Below are 17,762 nucleotides of genomic sequence, written 5' to 3' on the forward strand. Positions count from 1 at the left end.
CTGCCTGTAGTGGCCTTTTGGGGAGTGAACCAGCAGATGGAAAAATCAGCCTCTCTCTCTCTCTCTCTCTCTCTCTCTAACTCTGCCTTTCTTATAAAGAAATAAATCTTTTTAAAAAGTATTTGAATGTTTAAATTTTGAGCTTCTTAGTTTGTTTTCTGTTGCTATCACAAAACACTTGAGTACTGTCAGAAAAAGAGAGAACTATTCAGCTCTCAGTTTGGAGATCTAAGAGCATCTGTAGGCACCTGCTTTGCTCTGGTGAGGGCCTCATGGTGGATAGCAGTGCACCATGTGCAAGAATGGTGATCAGCATGTGAGGAAGACATTCAGGAGAGTACCAGGTTCCCTTATAACAACCCAGTCCCCAAGGGTGGTGTCCCCAGACTTACTCACCCCCCCCACTAGGCCCCACCTCTTAAAGGGTCCACTACTCCCACATTGCCACACTGAGACGACAGTTTTGCACATGAAGTCTTGGGGGAAAGACCAGATCCAAACAAGAGCAGAAAGCTCTGCAAAACTATCTTCCAAAGAAGTTATACATCATTCACCTCTGTTGTTTTTGCCAACCTTCCAGGTGAGAAATGTCGCTCCATTGTTTATTTTCTCTTTTTTAGAGATTTCTTTTATTTATTTGAAAGGCAGAGTAACAGAGAGAGGGGAAGAGACAGAGAGACCTGCCATTTGCTGGTTCACTCCCCAAATGGCCTAATGGCTAGGAATGGACCAGACCAGAGCCAGGAGCCAGGAGCTTCTTGTGGGTCTCCCACATGGGTGTGAGAACCCAGGGGCTTGGGCCATCCGGCTGCTTTCCCAGGCACAGTAGCAGGGAGCTGGATCAGAATTGGAGCAGCCAGGACTGGAACTGGCACCCATAAGGGATGCCGGCATCGCAGGTGGCAGTTCCACTCGCTATGCCACAAAGCCAGCCCCTATCTTATTGTTTTAATTGACGTTATTTTAAATGAATGTGATTGCTTGGCCGGTGCCGTGGCTCACTAGGCTAATCCTCCGCCTAGCGGCGCCGGCATACCGGGTTCTAGTCCCGGTCGGGGTGCCGGATTCTGTCCCGGTTGCCCCTCTTCCAGGCCAGCTCTCTGCTGTGGCCAGGGAGTGCAGTGGAGGATGGCCCAGGTGCTTGGGCCCTGCACCCCATGGGAGACCAGGAAAAGCACCTGGCTCCTGGCTCCTGCCATCGGATCAGCGCAGTGCGCCGGCCGCGGCGGCCATTGGAGGGTGAACCAACGGCAAAGGAAGACCTTTCTCTCTGTCTCTCTCTCTCACTGTCCACTCTGCCTGTTAAAAAATAAAAATAAAATAAAATAAAATGAATGTGATTGCTAATACTTCTGAGTCATTTATCTTTGTCAGAGTGCTCTCTGTATATATGCTTCACTGCTTTTCTGTTGGATTTTTCTTTTTTACCTGGAAGAACTCTTTGTATATTAGTAAATTAACTCAGTAAACATGAAATAAATTAGACCTTATCAAACACAATGCAAGCATAGTTTTCCAGCTGTTTTTTGTCTTTTGTTTTCCTTTATCACCTCCACCTGTAGTATTTTTCATGTATAAATAATGAATAATCAGTCTTTTTCTTTATGACTTTTGGCTTTGCTTCCTTGCTTAAGCAAACATACCTTCTTAATCCAAAATTATATTTTAAAAAATAACTTGGAAGCCGGCGCCGTGGCTCAATAGGCTAATCCTCCACCTTGCGGCGCCGGCACACCGGGTTCTAGTCCCGGTTGGGGCGCCGGATTCTGTCCCGGTTGCCCCTCTTCCAGGCCAGCTCTCTGCTATGGCCAGGGAGTGCAGTGGAGGATGGCCCAGGTGCTTGGGCCCTGCACCCCATGGGAGACCAGGAAAAGCACCTGGCTCCTGGCTCCTGCCAGGATCAGCGCGGTGCGCCGGCTGCAGCGGCGGCCATTGGAGGGTGAACCAACGGCAAAAGGAAGACCTTTCTCTCTCTGTCTCTCTCTCTCACTGTCCACTCTGCCTGTCAAAAAAAAAAAAAAAAAAAAAATAACTTGGGCCCGGCACTGTGGCATAGCAGGTAAAGCTGCCGCCTGTAGTGCTGGCATCCCACATGGGCGCCAGTTTGAGTCCTGGCTGCTCCACTTATGATCCAGCTCTCTGCTATGGCCTGGGAAAGCAGTGGAAGATAAATCAGGTCCTTGGGCCCCTGCACCTGCATGGAGACCCAAAGAAGCTCCTGGCTCCTGGCTTCAGATCGGCACAGCTCCAGCTGTTGCGGCCATCTGGGGAGTGAACCAGCAGATGGAGGACCTTTATCTCTGTCTCTCCTCTCTCTGTGTAACTCTGACTTTCAAATAAAAAAAAATCACTTGTGTTTTCTTATAATGTCTTGTGATTTATTGTTTATTTTTTAAGAAAAGGTTTATTTATTTGAGAGGCAGAGTTAGAGAGAAGGAAGAGGGAGAGATGGAGAGAGGGAAAGAGAGAGAGAGAAAGAGCGAGGTGCTGGCCCCTATTGTTTACATTTTAATCTTTGAACTATATGCAAGTTTTAAAAGGTGCATGTGGGGGCCGGCACTGTGGAGTGGTGGACTGAGCCTCCAACTGTGGCATCAGCACGGATGTGGGCGCCCGACCATGTCCAGCTGCTCCTCTTCTGATCTAGCTCCCTGCTGATGGCCTGGGAAAACAGTGCGAAATGTCTCAGGTGCTTGAGCACCTGCACCCATGTGGGAGACCTGGAGGAGACTCTTGGCTCCTGGCTTCAGATCGGCCCAACTCCGGCTGTTGTGGCCATTTGGGGAGTGAACCAGCAAACAGAAGACCTTTCTTTCTGTCTCTCCCTCTCTCTGTCTGTGACTCTGCCTCTCAGGTAAATAAGTAAATCTTTGAGGAGAAAAAAAAAAAAGATGCACGTGGATCCATATTTTCCCCCCAACTCACTAGTTGTTTCAATATCATTGATTTGTTTATATTTTAATTTTTTAAAGATTTATTTATTTGAAAGAGTTACACAGAAAGAGAAGGAGGGGGTGAGAGAGAGAGAGAAAGAGAGATAGAGAGAGGTGTTCCATCTGCTGGGCCACTCCCCAATTGGCTGCAACGTCCAGAACTGTGCCAATCTGAAGCCAGGAGCCAGGAGCTCCTTCTGGGTCTCCCATGCAGGTGCAGGGGCCCAAGGACTTGGGCCATCTTCTACTGCTTTCCCAGGCCATAGTAGAGAGCTGGAGCAGAAATGGAGCAGCCGGGACTTGAACCGGCACCCATATGGGATGCCGGCACTGCAGGCGGTGGCTTTACCCGCTACACCACAGTGCCGGCCCCTGATTCACTTATTAAAAACCCATCTATTTCTGACTGGTTTGAAATGCTACATTCACTAATTTACTTAGGCAGATTTCTTGATTCTCTGTCCCTATATTCTGTTCACAGATTATCTGTATATTTTAATGTTGCTGCACATTTCATATCTACTTCTCTTTCTGTTTTCTATAAAGTTTTTTTTTTTATAAAGATTTACTTATTTATTTGAAAGTTAGAGTTACAGAGAGGGAGAGACAGAGAGAGAGAGATCTTCTGTCTGCTGGCTCTCTCCCCAAGCGGCCTCCATTATCCAGGTCTCCCTCATGTGTAGCAGGGACCCACATACTGGAGCCATCAGCTGCTGCCTCCTCCTGCATTGGCAGGAAGCTGAATCAGAAGCAAAGCATGTGGGAGTCCCAAGTGGCAGCTTAGCCCACTGACCACAGGACCCACCCCACCCTGCAGACTCTACCTGAGCAAGGCTCCTTCCTGGCCCAAGTCGTGCATTCTCTCCCCGGCAGGCTTTTCCCTTGCCACACAGCCTGCCTGCCTTGATTTGATGCCTATCTTGGAGACATTGCACCCCAGACTCATGCCCTTTTGTTGGCACAGGAGACATCAGTGTGTTCTCAACTCAAAGCTCCACGGCAGAAGAGGGAGAGACTATGGGTGGAGGCCCTGGCGCTAAGGGAGGAAGTGCAGCTTTCAATCACTCAGCGTTCAACAGGTGCAGCAAACCTTTCTGGTAAGTTGACGCCTTGCTGCGAGCTGCTAGGGGCTCACAGAGGAGGCCCTGAACCTGCCCCTCTGCTTGAGGAGGCAGAGATGTAAATACAGCTGAATCTAATTCTAGCAGGGGCAGGGAACGTCCAGCCCATGAATCCTGTGAGGACCTCGAATCATTGGTCTGGCCCACAGAGAATTGGAAACGTACTCCATCTGCAGCAGCTCATCTTTAAGGTGCTCATTGTGTTACACACATCCAAATGGCCCTTGACAGAAAAAGGTTCCCCAACCCTGTGAGAATGAAGTATATGCTAAAGAGGGCACCCGCCATTCAAATTTATAAAAGAAAGGCAATATTAATGGAGTGTTTCCTCTTTGTCTGCCACTATATAAACATGATTTATACTGTAAACCAAATATGAACCAAGTAGGATTTGATTCCAGATTCCTAGTGACATGTTTTTAATACATGTCACAAATGAAACATGAAACAAATGTATAAGAAAATTATTTTTCCCCCAAAACTAGACATTAAAAAATTGTAGTAAATGTGCTTTGCAGGGGTCAATGCTGTGGCGCAGCGGGTTAAAGCGCCGGGCTGCAGTGCTGGCATCCCATATGGGTGCTGGTTCATCTCCCAGCTGCTCCACTTCTGATCAGCTCTCTGCTGTGGCCTGGGAAAGCAGTTAGAGGATGGCCAAGTCTTTGGGCCCCTGCACCCACATGGGAAGAAGCTCCTGGCTTCAGATCAGCTCAGCTCTGGCTGTTGTGATCATCTGGGGAATGAACCAGCAGATGGAAGTTATCTCTCTCTCTCTCTCGCTCTCGCTCTCTCCTCCCTCTGTGTAACTCTGACTTTCAAATAAATAAATAAATCTTTTTTAAAAAAAGTACATTGCAGAAAGGGAAAGTAGAGAAATCACTTTTAACACTTTGGTAGTACGTATGCCACTCTACATGTGGAAAGGCTACCTCTGTTGCTGATAGTCCACTTGTTTTTCGAATTTCACAATCATTGGTAACACTGTAATGACTCGAGTTTGCCTAACATACATTCATTATTCTAGTCTCCTCTTGGAAATGTGCTTCAGTTTAGAAGCCCTCCAACCATGCAGGGTAGCAAGAGCACGCCTGTCATCTCACCCTAATATGTAATACATGTTGGTCTTTTACATTTCTTATATTTTTTTATTTTTTTTTGACAGGCAGAGTGGACAGTGAGAGAGAGAGACAGAGAGAAAGGTCTTCCTTTGCCATTGGTTCACCCTCCAATGGCCGCCGCGGCCGGCGCACTGCGCTGATCCGATGGCAGGAGCTAGGTGCTTCTCCTGGTCTCCCATGGGGTGCAGGGCCCAAGCACCTGGGCCATCCTCCACTGCACTCCCTGGCCACAGCAGAGAGCTGGCCTGGAAGAGGGGCAACCGGGACAGAATCCAGCACCCCGCCCGGGACTAGAACCCAGTATGCCAGCGCTGCAAGGCGGAGGATTAGCCTAGTGAGCCGCGGCACTGGCCTACATTTCTTATATTAAAAATGAACCCTGCTATTTTAATTTCTACTAAACAGTCTGGCAACTGATATTATTTCTCTTCTCAGAGTTGTCAGCCCATTCCTATAGGATGGCCCATTTTTTTGGTTTTGCTCTTGAAGAGGTCTCTCTGAATGATATACATTAATCCTTTATCATATTTATTGCATTTTCCCCAGTTTTTCTCACTTTCAATTTTAGTTATACCATCTTGGTGCAATTCAATTAAAACACTTTTAAGTCCAGTCAGTCCAGTCTGTGCGTCTTCGTGGATGGGCCTTTGCAGGCAGCCTGGGAAAGAGGACCCAGGCGGGAGCCCGCAGAGAACCGGGGGTGGAACTGGGGACACAGGCGCGAGTGGGCGGCGGCTGGCTGCAATTCACCGGATGGTGGGGCTGTGCGGAAGTGCCTTTCTTGGTGTTCAAGATCAGAGTCTAAGGCCAGCCCTGGGGCAGGCGCTGTGATGCAGTGGCTTAAAGACCTGGCCTATAGTGCCAGCATCCCATATGGGTGCCGGTTCTAGTCCCAGCTGCTCCATTTCCGATCCAACTCTCTGCTATGGCCTGGGAAAGCAGAAGAAGATGGCCCAAGTCCAGCACCTACATGGGAGACCCAGAAGAAGCTCCTGGCCCCTGGCTTCGGATTGGCACAGCTCCAGCCGTTGCGGCCATCTAGGGAGTGAACCAGTGGATGGAAGACCTCTACCTCTCTCTGTAACTCTTTTCTTTTTCTTTTTTTTTTTCTTTTTCTTTCTTTCTTTCTTTTTTTTGACAGGCAGAGTTAGACAGTGAGAGAGAGAGAGAGAGGGAGAGAGAGAGAGAGAGAGAGAGAGAGAGAAAGGTCTTCCTTCCTCCATGCGGGTGCAGGGCCCAAGCACTTGGGCCATCCTCCACTGCCTTCCCGGGCCACAGCAGAGAGCTGGACTGGAAGAGGAGCAACCAGGACAGAATCCGGCGCCCCCAACTAGGGCTAGAACCTGGTGTGTCGGCACCGCAGGCGGAGGATTAGCCTAGTGAGCCACGGCGCTGGCCAACTCTCTTTTTCAAATAAACCAAATAAATCTTTTTTTAAAAAAATACCAGCCCTGGGTCACGGTGACTTAGAGGGGTCTGGAAAGGCAAGCTCCAGCTCTGTCCCTGGGCCTAAAGGCCCCCAAAGGCGGGGAAACCGTCTTTACCAACCCAATCTGAGGTCAGAAATACGCTTTAAGGCTTTGCTTGAGGACAAGCTAGATCCCGGCTCAGCCGCAAGGAAGAAACAACAGAGAAAGATGGGACTTTTTATTACTGGGGAAACTGAGGCGCTGTTCCTCGCCCGGATGCAAGTCCACGCCCTGGGCCTGCGGAACTTCCAAACAGCGTGGAGCCGGCTTCGAGGCACAGGACACCCGGGGTGAGGCGGGGCGGGGCGCCCTCTGGCGGAGGTTTGTAGGAATTGCGGCGCGATCGTCTGTTTTCTTGGCCCAGGGTTTGTGATGACGTCATGGTTTTGCTCACTCTGGAAATGGGTATGGGCTACAACGGAGGAAGCCGAGGAAGAACACCAGAGGAGATCAAAGGGGAAAAGTCAAAAGGAGGAGGAGGAGGAGAGGAGGAAATGCTCTGCTCTGAAGCCGGCAGAGAGAATGACTTCTGGTTTGCCCTGACAGGCTTGCATTCCTGAGGCTCGGCCCCTTCTTGCCTTGCCTTGCTTCCTGCTGGGCCTGGTTCAGGCATCGACTTGGTGTGACAGCTTGTTAACGTGCCTCAAGGCCGAGGGTGAGCCCTGTCAGCGTATCTCAGCCTGGGGCCTGAGGGAGACTTGCTAAGAGAGGCCCTTCTGCCAGGCAGGACCCGGTCAGGACACCGAGTGTCCACAGAGGGTGGGGCAAGGGAGAGCAGGTTCAGAGAGAGGCAGCCCCTCCCGGCTGGGAACACTGGGACTGGGGAGCCCCCCACCGCCCCAGGAGACCCATTCCTGACAAACACAAACTGCAGGAGCTCCGGAACACTGGCCTTGTCTGAGAACGCTCTCTGATCAGAAGCTACAACCCAACCTGAGCTGAAAGTCTCCAGGCATTCCTCCTGATCACACGTGCATGTGTGTGTGTGTGCGTGTGTGTTCCAGGGTTGTTGGATAGGGATTTTGCTGTGGTGCAGCAGCCCGAGCTGCCACTTACGAGTCATTCAAATCAGAGTCTGGGCCCAGCCACCCTGCTTCCTGATCCAGTTTCCTGCTAGTGTGACCCAGGTGCTTGGGCCCCTGCCACTCATGTGGGACATCAGGATGGAATTCCTGACTCCTGGCTTCAGCCTGGTGTAGATCTGGCTATTGAAGACATTTGTGGAATGACCCAGTTGATAGAGGACCTCTCCTCTCCTGCTGTCTTGCTTTCTCTTTCTCTCTCTTGCTCTACATTTTAAGTAAATAAACAAACAAATAGATAAATCTTCACAAAAATTAATGAACAGCATTGTGGTGCACTGAGTTGATGCCAGCATCCCATACCTGAGCACTGGTTTGATTCCAGCTGCTCCACTTCCCATCCAGCTCCCTGCGAATGCACCTGGGCAGGCAGTGGAAGATGGCCCACGTGCTTGGACCCCGCCACCCATGTGGGAGACCTGGGTGATGTTTTGGACCCCTGGCATCGTCCTGGCCATTGCTGTCATTTGGGGAGTGCATGGAAGATTTCTTTCTCTCTGTCGCTCTGCCTTTCAAATAAATAAGTAAATCTTTAAGTGGAGCATGAGGCAGGACTGTTTCTGCTCCTCACTGTCAACCTAGGAAGCCAACTGGGCACCTTGCATGAAGAATAAAGTTCTTTTGCACCAGAATAAGGGTGGCCACCTGGAAACACATAGCTGGTTGCCAAGAACAGGTGCTCCAGATGGCATCCAAGAAGTCTGAATATGTAGGCAAAGATGAAAGAAAACAGAAACAGAAACAGTTACCACAGACGGACTGCTACAATGACAGTGGTTAACAAGAATAGCACAGGCTGCTCCTCCGCTATTGATTATTTCCTGCTATGGGTTCTGGGAAAAATAGCAGGAAGTAGGAGCAGGCACTTTACTTGAGCGGTTTAAGGGAACATAGGCTTTAGTTGAGTTATTCACTGTCCAAATGGTATCAGCTATTCGGCAAGCATCAACCAATATTTTAGGGTCTTCTGTAACTGGGTTCCTATCATGTTTTCCTCTGGGCTGGTGCTTTTTAGTGAGCCTCAATCTTACCTGCTTGCCTGGCCACCATATTTGGGGGGGTGTCTTGTACTTCGAAGCAGGAGTTTGGTCAGTTTTGGTAAATGAAGGTAGTAAGAATAAATGAATGGGTTATTCATCTGTGCACTTCTTGCTGGCCACTGTACTCTGTGGGTTCTTCGCTGGTAGCTCATGGCTGACAAATGAACCAGTGACCTTTTGGGAGGCCAGATTTGGTGGTTGCTTTGTTGGGTGGTAGCTGAACGATGTTGCGTAAAAGTCTGCCTGGGTTGAACCACCGCTGGGAACTTTGCTCAAATGCAGGATGTGGGTTGAGAGCGGCTCTGCTTCCTATTTTTGAGAGTGGGGGTTGGGCACAGAAAGTGCCTGTGATAGGCTACTGGGGCTTGAGCAGGGTCTGCCTGAGCTGCAGAACTGAGAGTTGGGGGAGGAAGGAGTGAAAGAGGATGTGAGCCCCAGGCAGCAGTGAGCACGAAGCCACCCACAAGGACTTGTGCTGTAGAAGGTGGGGCAGGGACCCTGCAGGGGGGCCCCCAGAGATGTTCGCTCAGCTGTTGCTGGATCTGACCCCAATCTCTGCAAGTCAGAGGCTGGGGAGGGTCTTTATAAAATGAGGATGATGAGAGTGCCTCCCTACAGGAATGAATGTGTGGGTGGGGATTAAATAGTCTAATGCACATGAAACAGCCTGGAGCCTGGCTCAGCATATATGCTCAAATAGCATCTAGTCTGATTTCCAGTGGTTTCTAGATGTTTGTTTCCATTTTCTGCCACACTGATAAAGAAGAAAGGTGCAGAGCTATGAGAACCGGCAGCCCGCGGTACTGAATTGATCCTTATAGGACGTCATTGGCCACTGCTTGGCATGGCTCTGGCTACAAGGAACCTGCATGGAGCCGTAGCTGCCACAGCCCAGTGGTGGGTCCCTGTATCACCTGGATTCTCCAGAAGCAGAGGCAGTCGGTGTGGACACAAGTTTCTTATCAGGAACAGCCGTTTGCAGATGGACAGGAGGGAGCGGTGACGAAATCTCAGCCAACCTGACCAGGAGCTCTAGATCAAGTGATGGCCATCAGCATTCTCCCACTTCAGACTCAATGCCTGGGCTTCCAAGCCCCCATCTCATTCTGTCTCCAGATGTTAGCTGCCCTGGTGAAGGCCATGACCTTGGGCCGAGGGGAGAGCTGCGACTGGAGTAGACCCTGAAACACCTGGCAGCCAGAGACAGTCTGCTAACTGCACCCAACAGCACTCACACTGGGGCAGCGAGCCAGCGAGCCTCTGGAACAAGTGCCTCCTTGGAAGACAGGCCTGTTTGGGGTGACCCTCAGCCCCTCCCAGCCTGACACACAGAGGTGGATGTTTGTTACTACATGGATTTTTATTTGTTTTTGAAAATTTATTTATTTATTTGAAAGAGTTACACAGAGAGAGAAGGAGAGGCAGAGAGAGAGAGAGAGAGAGAGAGAGAGGTCTTCCATTTGTGGATTCACTTTCCCATTGGCTGCAATGGCCGGAGCTGTGCTGATCCGAAGCCAGGAGCCAGGAACTAGGAACCAGGAGCCAGGAACCAGGAACCAGGAGCCAGGAACCAGGAGCCAGGTGCTTCCTCCAGGTCTCCCACGTGGGTGCAGGGGCCCAAGGACTTGGGCCATCTTCCACTGCTTTCCCTGGCCGTAGCAGAGAGCTGGATCAGAAGTAGAGTAGCTGGGACTAAAACTGGTGCCCATATGGGATTTCGATACTGCAGGTGGCGGCTTTACTGGCTGCGCCACAGCACTGGCCCCACTACATGTTTTTTAAGCATCCCATTTGCCTAAGTGCTGCTGTTCACAGCACACTTTTGCAAGCCTGGCCTCTTGTTGCACGTGATACATTGCACATGTTGGTCATGGGGAGTTTGGGGCAAATCCCAAGCAGAGGTCAAAGTCGGGGGAGAATGAGAAAGCTCCTTCCACTGGCTGGTGGCTCCGATATCCTGGTGGTCCGATATCCTGGTGGGGCTCTTGCTGAAAAGATCAGTGTTCTGAGAGCTGGAGGGCAGGAGCTAGGGAGAAGACGGTAGCTGAGGGGGAGGGTAGGCTCCGAGCAGCCCCACTGAAGAAAGGATGCAGTGGCGTGAGCAGGAAAGAACCGCTTGGGGGGCAGAGCGCCTGGATGCCCGTCTTAGTTCCCACAACAACTTTTCCTTGGACACATCATTTCCTCGCCCTGACTGTCTGTTCTCTAATGTATCTTTGTACCCTGGTAACTGGGGCGGGAGTGAAAATCCTCCACACATTTAGTAAGTGTCTATGGCCACCTCACCTCCAGCCACAACTGAGGGATCCTTATACCACAGACTAGAAAAACAAGATGAAATGCACGAGACAATTGCTTTCAGACAGAAGGCAACATGCCACGTGGGACTCTGATCCTGAGTGAAGGCGCACAGATTAATTGTGCCCTACTACTACCCCAGCTTTCCACCGTGGAGTAATCTCTTTCCACCGTGGAGTAATCTCCAGGCCATAACATGAGGAGGGGGCCCCTGAAGAACCAGGCAGTGCCCCCGAGCTGAGGAGACCAAGGCTGGAGTTTGAAGAGGCTGGGATGTGTGGAGGCCGCTGCGGGAGCCGTCCAGAAAAACGGCTTCAGAAGGCTGCACAGTGCTCCCTTGGCTGAATGCTAAGCTGTGCACACACACATGGTGACCCTCTGGGACAGAAGTAGAGGACACTCACCACGCAATAAGCACTGGGAGAGAGCTGGGAGCTGAAACACTCGCTGGAGCTTGCACAGGGCTGGAGACATTCAAGTTAAGACTAGCCAGGCAGGAAAGTCCATGCTGAGCAGCTGGGAAAATTCCCCAAGACCTCAAAGGGTTGCAGCCTTGGTAAAGGGCTGTTCCTTTGCTGGAGTACAGACAACTCTAGACCTATGCTACCAAAGTCTAAGCAAAAGCGTTGAAGTCTGCAAATGAATGAGCTGCATGGTAACAAGATCCAAACAGTCCATGACGTGCCATTGACAACGTTCAGCATCCAATGAAGAATCACTGGATATGCCAAGAACCACGAAAAGTGACTCAGAACCAGTGAGAAAGAAATGTATCAACAGACCTAGAAATGACAGGGACGAGTAAATAAGTGTGTTAAAGCAGCTATTTAAGTGTGCCCTAGGATTCCATGTGGATTATGAATATAATGAAGAAAGAAATCATAAAAATGTTGAAATGGAAAAGAACAGAAAAAATACAGTATTTGAAATAAAAAAAAAAAAACCACTGGGCCAAATAGATTAGCAATTGCAGACTACCATGTCAGAAAACCTGAAATGAATTACAATTCATCCTGTAAGGCCAGCGTATGGGGTGTCCCCTCATTCAAATCAAGTGATTTCGACAGTCCCTGGCAGAAGAAGGGGCAAGTGACAGGAATGATGATGGACGTTTTCACCAGGTGACTGCTCTTTAAATCTTGTTGCCAGACACTTCCTACCTCCATGTGCGGCAGGGGTATGACGTGAACGTGTTTTGGCACCATGGCACCTTGGTGGTGGAATGCTTCCCAGAGCAGCTGATGGAAATACATGGGTGGGAGGCAGGGGCCACTTCAGATCATAAAGCCATGGCCTGTGACAAGCCCAGTGCCCTGAGACCTGCACAGTCCACGTAGGAGATGGTAGGCTGACTGGGTGCTCCCCTCACCCTGGGTCATCTGGGCAAGCAAAGGAAGTGAAGTGTGAAAAACTACTGCAGTGAGAGGGGGAAGGCCCCTGCTATAAACCTGGGGGCAGGGAGCTGGCGCCGTGGCTCGCTAGGTTAATGCTCCGCCTGTGGCGACAGCATCCCATATGGGCGCCAGGTTCTAGTCCCGGTTGCTCCTCTTCCAATCTAGCTCTCTGCTGTGGCCCAGGAGGGCAGTGGAGGATGGCCCAAGTGCTTGGGCCCCTGCACCCACATGGGAGACCGGGAGGAAGCACCTGGCTCCTGGCTTCGGACAGGTGCAGCGCTGGCCGTGGCAGCCATTTGGGGGGTGAACCAATGGAAGGAAGACCTTTCTCTCTCTCTCTCTCTCTCACTGTCTAACTCTATCTGTCAAATTAAAAAAAAATAAAAGCCGGGGGCACACTTGCTCTTGGAGAGCTCGTGGTTGTTGGTAAAATTCTGATAAGTGAGATCCTAGAATCCAGACGGGAGAGCAAAAAAGGAAACACGGCACAACAAATGGCTCGTCAAAATAAAGCAAACAGAATTTGGAAGTTCGGCTGGCAGTGCTAGAGGGAAGATAGGACCCTGGGAACGGGGAAGGAAAGGGGATAATTTAAATTTAAACAAGTGGGAGAGGAGGTTCTGGGGGCTGCACGGCCAGTGGCCATTACATCTCCTCTCGCTTCTCCAGGGAAGAAGACCTTCTGCTTTCAAAGGGCAGGGCCAGGATTTCAACGCAGGAATCCCTGACTCGAAGCCTGGTGCTCTTCTGTCTACAGCCCCCCATGCAGACAGCACAGAGTTCAGATTTGACCTGGGATGCAGGTGTTGGTAATGTTCAGACCCTCTCATCTTTCCACCCCTGTCTTGGGAAGGCTCTGGGGTGTGGCCTACTTCAGTCGTGGGCTGTCTGTCTGTCGGGTGCTCTGGCAGGAAGTCCCACCACAGGCTGGGTGAACAGACAGTTTCCTCTGGTTAGTGCTGTGGGTGGGGGTTCCACCTCCTTCCCCAGAACAAGCTGATAAACAACCTTAGCCCCTCCTCCTGCCCTGGCCTCCTGCAGCCAGGCCCCTGTGGCCAGGCCAGTGGAGACTGGGTCCCTGATAAGAAGGGGATTGGTATTTGGGCCCTACAGAATAAGTACCAATTGCTGTTGGGTTCCCTTTATAAAGAGAGGGGGACGAGGGGTGTGTGTGTATGTGGGGGGAGAATCAGCAGAGCAAAGCAGCTTCTCAAAGGCTGATCATCCTGGGAGCCTGGTGCTCGTGGTTTTCACATCACCTGCACCTTGCGTGTGGCTCAGCCCTCACTCCCGTCACGGGTCACAGCAGGTGCTGATAACTACTGTACTCTTCTTCCTCTCAGGGCAAGGACACCAGTGGGTTCTGTACCACTGGAGCACAAGAAAATCATACCTCAAATCTCCCTTGGGCTCTGCAAGAACCCCACAAATTATGTTGTCCTTGGAGGGTGAGATGACAGCTCCTTGGAGCTAAGTTCAGGTTCATATGGTTTAATCCCCAGCACCCAGCAGTGTGATACTCAGGAAATGACAGCTGCATGAAGACTGTTTAAAAAAAAAAGATTTATTTATTTGCAAGTCAGAGTGACAGACAAGAGAGAGGAGCGTGAGAAAAAGGGGGGGAGAAAGAGAGAGGGAGAGAGAGAGAAAGAAAAAATATTTTCCATCTGTTGGTTCATCCTCCATATGGCTGCAACATCCAGGGCTGGGCAGGCTGCAGCCAGAGCCAAGGACTCCAACTGGATCTCCCACATGGGTGTCTGGAACTCAAGTACTTGAGCCATCATCTGCTGCTTCCCGGATGCATTAGTAGGTAGCTGGATTTGAAGCCAAGTAGCTATGCCTCTAACCCAGGCACCCTGAAATGGGATGCATGCATTCCAAGGAGCAGCGTAACCCACTGCACCATGACATCTGCCCCACAAAGACCTCTTAGAGTGAAATGTAAAGGTGAACAGAGCGGTGGATGAATGGTGGAGCATGCAGCAACCCTCCTGGTTCCTTGGAAGGTCTGAGAAGGGCACCCTCCCCCCTTAAGGCTGAGGCTCTGTCCCCTGTTAGCATGCAATCCTGAGTGCAAGCTCTCTGAAGGCACTGTGTGTGAGTGGCTTTGTTTGGGGACAGGTGTTAATTTGGTACACTCACTTAAATAGACGTGTGGGCACCTGGACATCCAAACACTGTGTGCATCCATCACTCTAAAGAAGACATGAGATGTAAGTGCAAAGATATTCTCTGCAGGAGCTTCTCTATTCGACCTCCTGGCTTCCACCACTGTGAGGCTCCCTCTCTCTTCCCCTGCTTGTCATTCACAACCTGTCACCATTTCCTTGGCTTCCCATACACACCATGGTCCCTTAGCAGAAAGCCCTTCTGTTTGGTGCAGTGGTCAGCACGACTCCTTCCAGGGCTGGGTAGGGGTGAGGGAAGAGGATGAGAACTCTCAGGGACATGGGTGTTGTACCTTCTTGGGCTTTGTTACTAGGGTGAGCCTTACAGATGGGAGTCAGAGTATTAACCAGGAAATTAAGTATTAACTGACTTCACATTCCAGGACTGTGCTAAGGGCTCTCTGCTCTCTGTTGTGTCTCTGCTCATTCAGTGAACAAAGAGGGAACGATAAAAGACAGATAGCAATCAGATTCGTTTTGGGAGGCTGAGGACAGGGGCTTGCACAGAGACCTCTCCTGGATTCTGGTCCTTACAGCCACCAGCTATTGGTATGGGGACAAAAGTTCACATCCCTGCCATGGAGCCCAGGGGCTGGCAAGCTCTACATGTTCCGAAGGCAGTGATTTGCCCATGGCAGAGCTGGGTTCCAGCAGTTGGCAGGAACAGCCTGGGGCACAGGCATGCCTCTGGGATGGCCCCTTCTAACTTGACATTCTAGATTGCTTCTGTCCATAAATAGCCAGAGTGTGTGGTAGTTCATGAAGCATTTCAGGCACAGAAGAGCAGTCGGGGTTTAGGACCCAAATAAGCAATAAAAGATCTCATTGTAACTCAAGTAGGGAGAATAAAAATTTCAACTCAAATTAGTAATTAAATTAAAATTCACATAGAAAACACCTCAGTAAAAATGTTATAGAAGGTTACTGTTCAAAAAACCAAAAAGATGGTAAATGATGCCCTAAATTGCAAGAGAAGGTATAGGATTTAGAAGTCCTATCTAAGAAGGGCCCCACTTATCCAGTCTCAGATCAAACCCTCACTCTTAAATTTCAATTACTGTCACCACAGGATGAGTCGGTTTTTACATTTCCCTTTGTTGGATGAGAAAAATGTGAATTTTGAGATGTTGTACAAATAAGCAGAGACAGAAATGAATACACGATCAATACTTTCGGTCAAGCGTGTTCATTCAGGTGGTGATTTATCCTCATGCTGCTGCTTTGGCTGTTCTGTGTGGGCCCCATCAGCCACTGGGCTTGTTTCATTGACAAGGCTTAGTTAGTGCTCACTAAGATTTTGTCTGCCAGATTTGTAAGTCTTCTCTAAGTTTGGAGAAAATATGATGTTTTAAATGTATAATTATAGACAGGCAGAACCATCTAAGAATCTTTGATGAATTATGAAGCTCTCTATGATATTCTGTCCCTGTCTTATCTCCTACCTTGGCGAATGGTGTGCCCATGTCTCCTGTATTAGGGTGGAACCGTGTGACTGCCTTAGCTAGGGGGTTGAGTCGTATCTCCGGAAGACTTCAGTGACTGTGATACCCACATCAAACCTGTGTCTCACACAGGAAAAACAAAACAAACACTACCCCTGGGGAATTTTTTGGTGTACAAAGTAGAAATGGGCTGGGAATTTTGGAGGCAAGGAGCAAACTGACCTGACTGTGGTCACACAGGACACCTGTTAGAGGACATTGCGGAAGGCTTTGAGTACAGGACCACTGATCAGCTCTGTGGAAGACTCCACAAGTCCTGAGTGCCTGTCGACATGCTCCCCCAACCTGGAGACGTGGTCCCATGTGTTGCTGACGAAGGTTCTTAACATCTCTAATTCTATTTCTTCATCTGTAAAGCAGGAATAGCAATATCTGTCTACCTCAAAGGGTTACTGGTAATGCTGATTTGAAATCATATTTGTAAAACGTTCACCATAGTATCTGGAGCATATAATCAAGTCGTGTCAGTGATCTGTTTCCTTTAAGTAAACCATGAAGTAGAACTGGTTTCAGTTGACCATCTGCTGGTGTTGTACTCATGGTGCTGGGGATTCAGCCACTCATTTGCTCAACAAATATTTATGAAGCAGATGTTTCTTAAGGAACTTGAATATACCTATTTATTGTTCAAAGCCCTGAATTATCCTGAAAATACACTTTCCAAACCAAACTTTCTTTTTCCTATGAATGCATTCCTCATTCAAAGATCTTTTTTTAAGAGCTTAATAGTTACTTCTAACTGGAAGAAGCCAGTGTGACAAGGTCATAGTTGGACAACTATCCAACATTGTGGGAAAAGCAAAACTGTGAAGACGTTAAGAAGGTCAGTGGCTGGGTGTGAGATGGGAGAAGAAAGAATAAATAGAGGATTTTAAGGGCAGTGAAATGGTTCTATGTGTCACTGCAATGGTGGACACATGTCACCGTACACCTGTCAAAACCCATAGAATGTACAAGACAAAGAGGAAACTCTAATGTTAACTATGGGCTTTAGTTAATGATAATAATGTGTAAATTTTGACTAGTCAGTAGTAGTGAAAGGTACCTCCCTAATATAATATGCTAATGTCAGGGAAAATATGTGTGAGTAGGAGTAAGAACATATATGGGAATTCTGTATTTTCTGTTTAATTTTTTGAAAACCCAGAACTGCTCTAAAATTAAGCTATTGATTTCAGAAAAGGAAATAAATTTTTTTTTTAAAATAGGTAAGAAAAAGATCCTAGTCCTAACTCATAGAAAGTCAGAATTGCAGAGAGGGAGAGGCAGAGATAGAGATAAAGAGAGAGGCCTTCCATCTGCTGATTCACTCTCCAAGTGGTCACAATCACCAGGGCTGGGCCAGGCCAAAGCCAGGAGCCAGGAGCTTCATTTGGGTCTCCCACGAGGGTGCAGGGATCCAAGCACTTAGACCAGCTTCCGCTGCTGTCCCAGGTGCATTATGTTTATTCAAACCATGTAAGATGTGCTTAGATAGCTCACTGCTGTGAACCCTGAGGAATTATTATTTCAGGTAACAAGAAGGCAGAGCTGGGGTGGCGCCAAGCCTGCCAGCAATCCTTGGCTCCTGCTCCATTTCCATTTCCCTGAAAGCACTGTGTCCTACCTCTGCTGCATTTAAGCAGCTCCTGCCA

At 49.3% G+C, this 17,762-nt stretch overlaps 1 protein-coding gene across 1 annotated transcript in view; it reads left to right on the top strand.

Moving 5' to 3' along the window:
* Positions 1-448: 448 nt before the first annotated feature.
* DENND2D (DENN domain containing 2D) overlaps positions 449-17,762 on the top strand; it is a 40,198-nt gene continuing 22,884 nt past the window's right edge. The window contains exons 1-2 of the mRNA XM_089300157.1: positions 449-580; positions 3,898-4,030. Coding sequence (XP_089156283.1) covers positions 470-580; positions 3,898-4,030 — 244 coding nt within the window. The 5' untranslated portion in view covers positions 449-469. The remainder of the gene's footprint in view (positions 581-3,897; positions 4,031-17,762) is intronic.

The sequence above is a fragment of the Oryctolagus cuniculus genome, chromosome 7 (genome assembly GCF_051225735.1).
Source record: "Oryctolagus cuniculus isolate XC-2025 breed Fujian yellow rabbit chromosome 7, ASM5122573v1, whole genome shotgun sequence".
In the NCBI taxonomy this organism is placed as follows: domain Eukaryota; kingdom Metazoa; phylum Chordata; class Mammalia; order Lagomorpha; family Leporidae; genus Oryctolagus; species Oryctolagus cuniculus.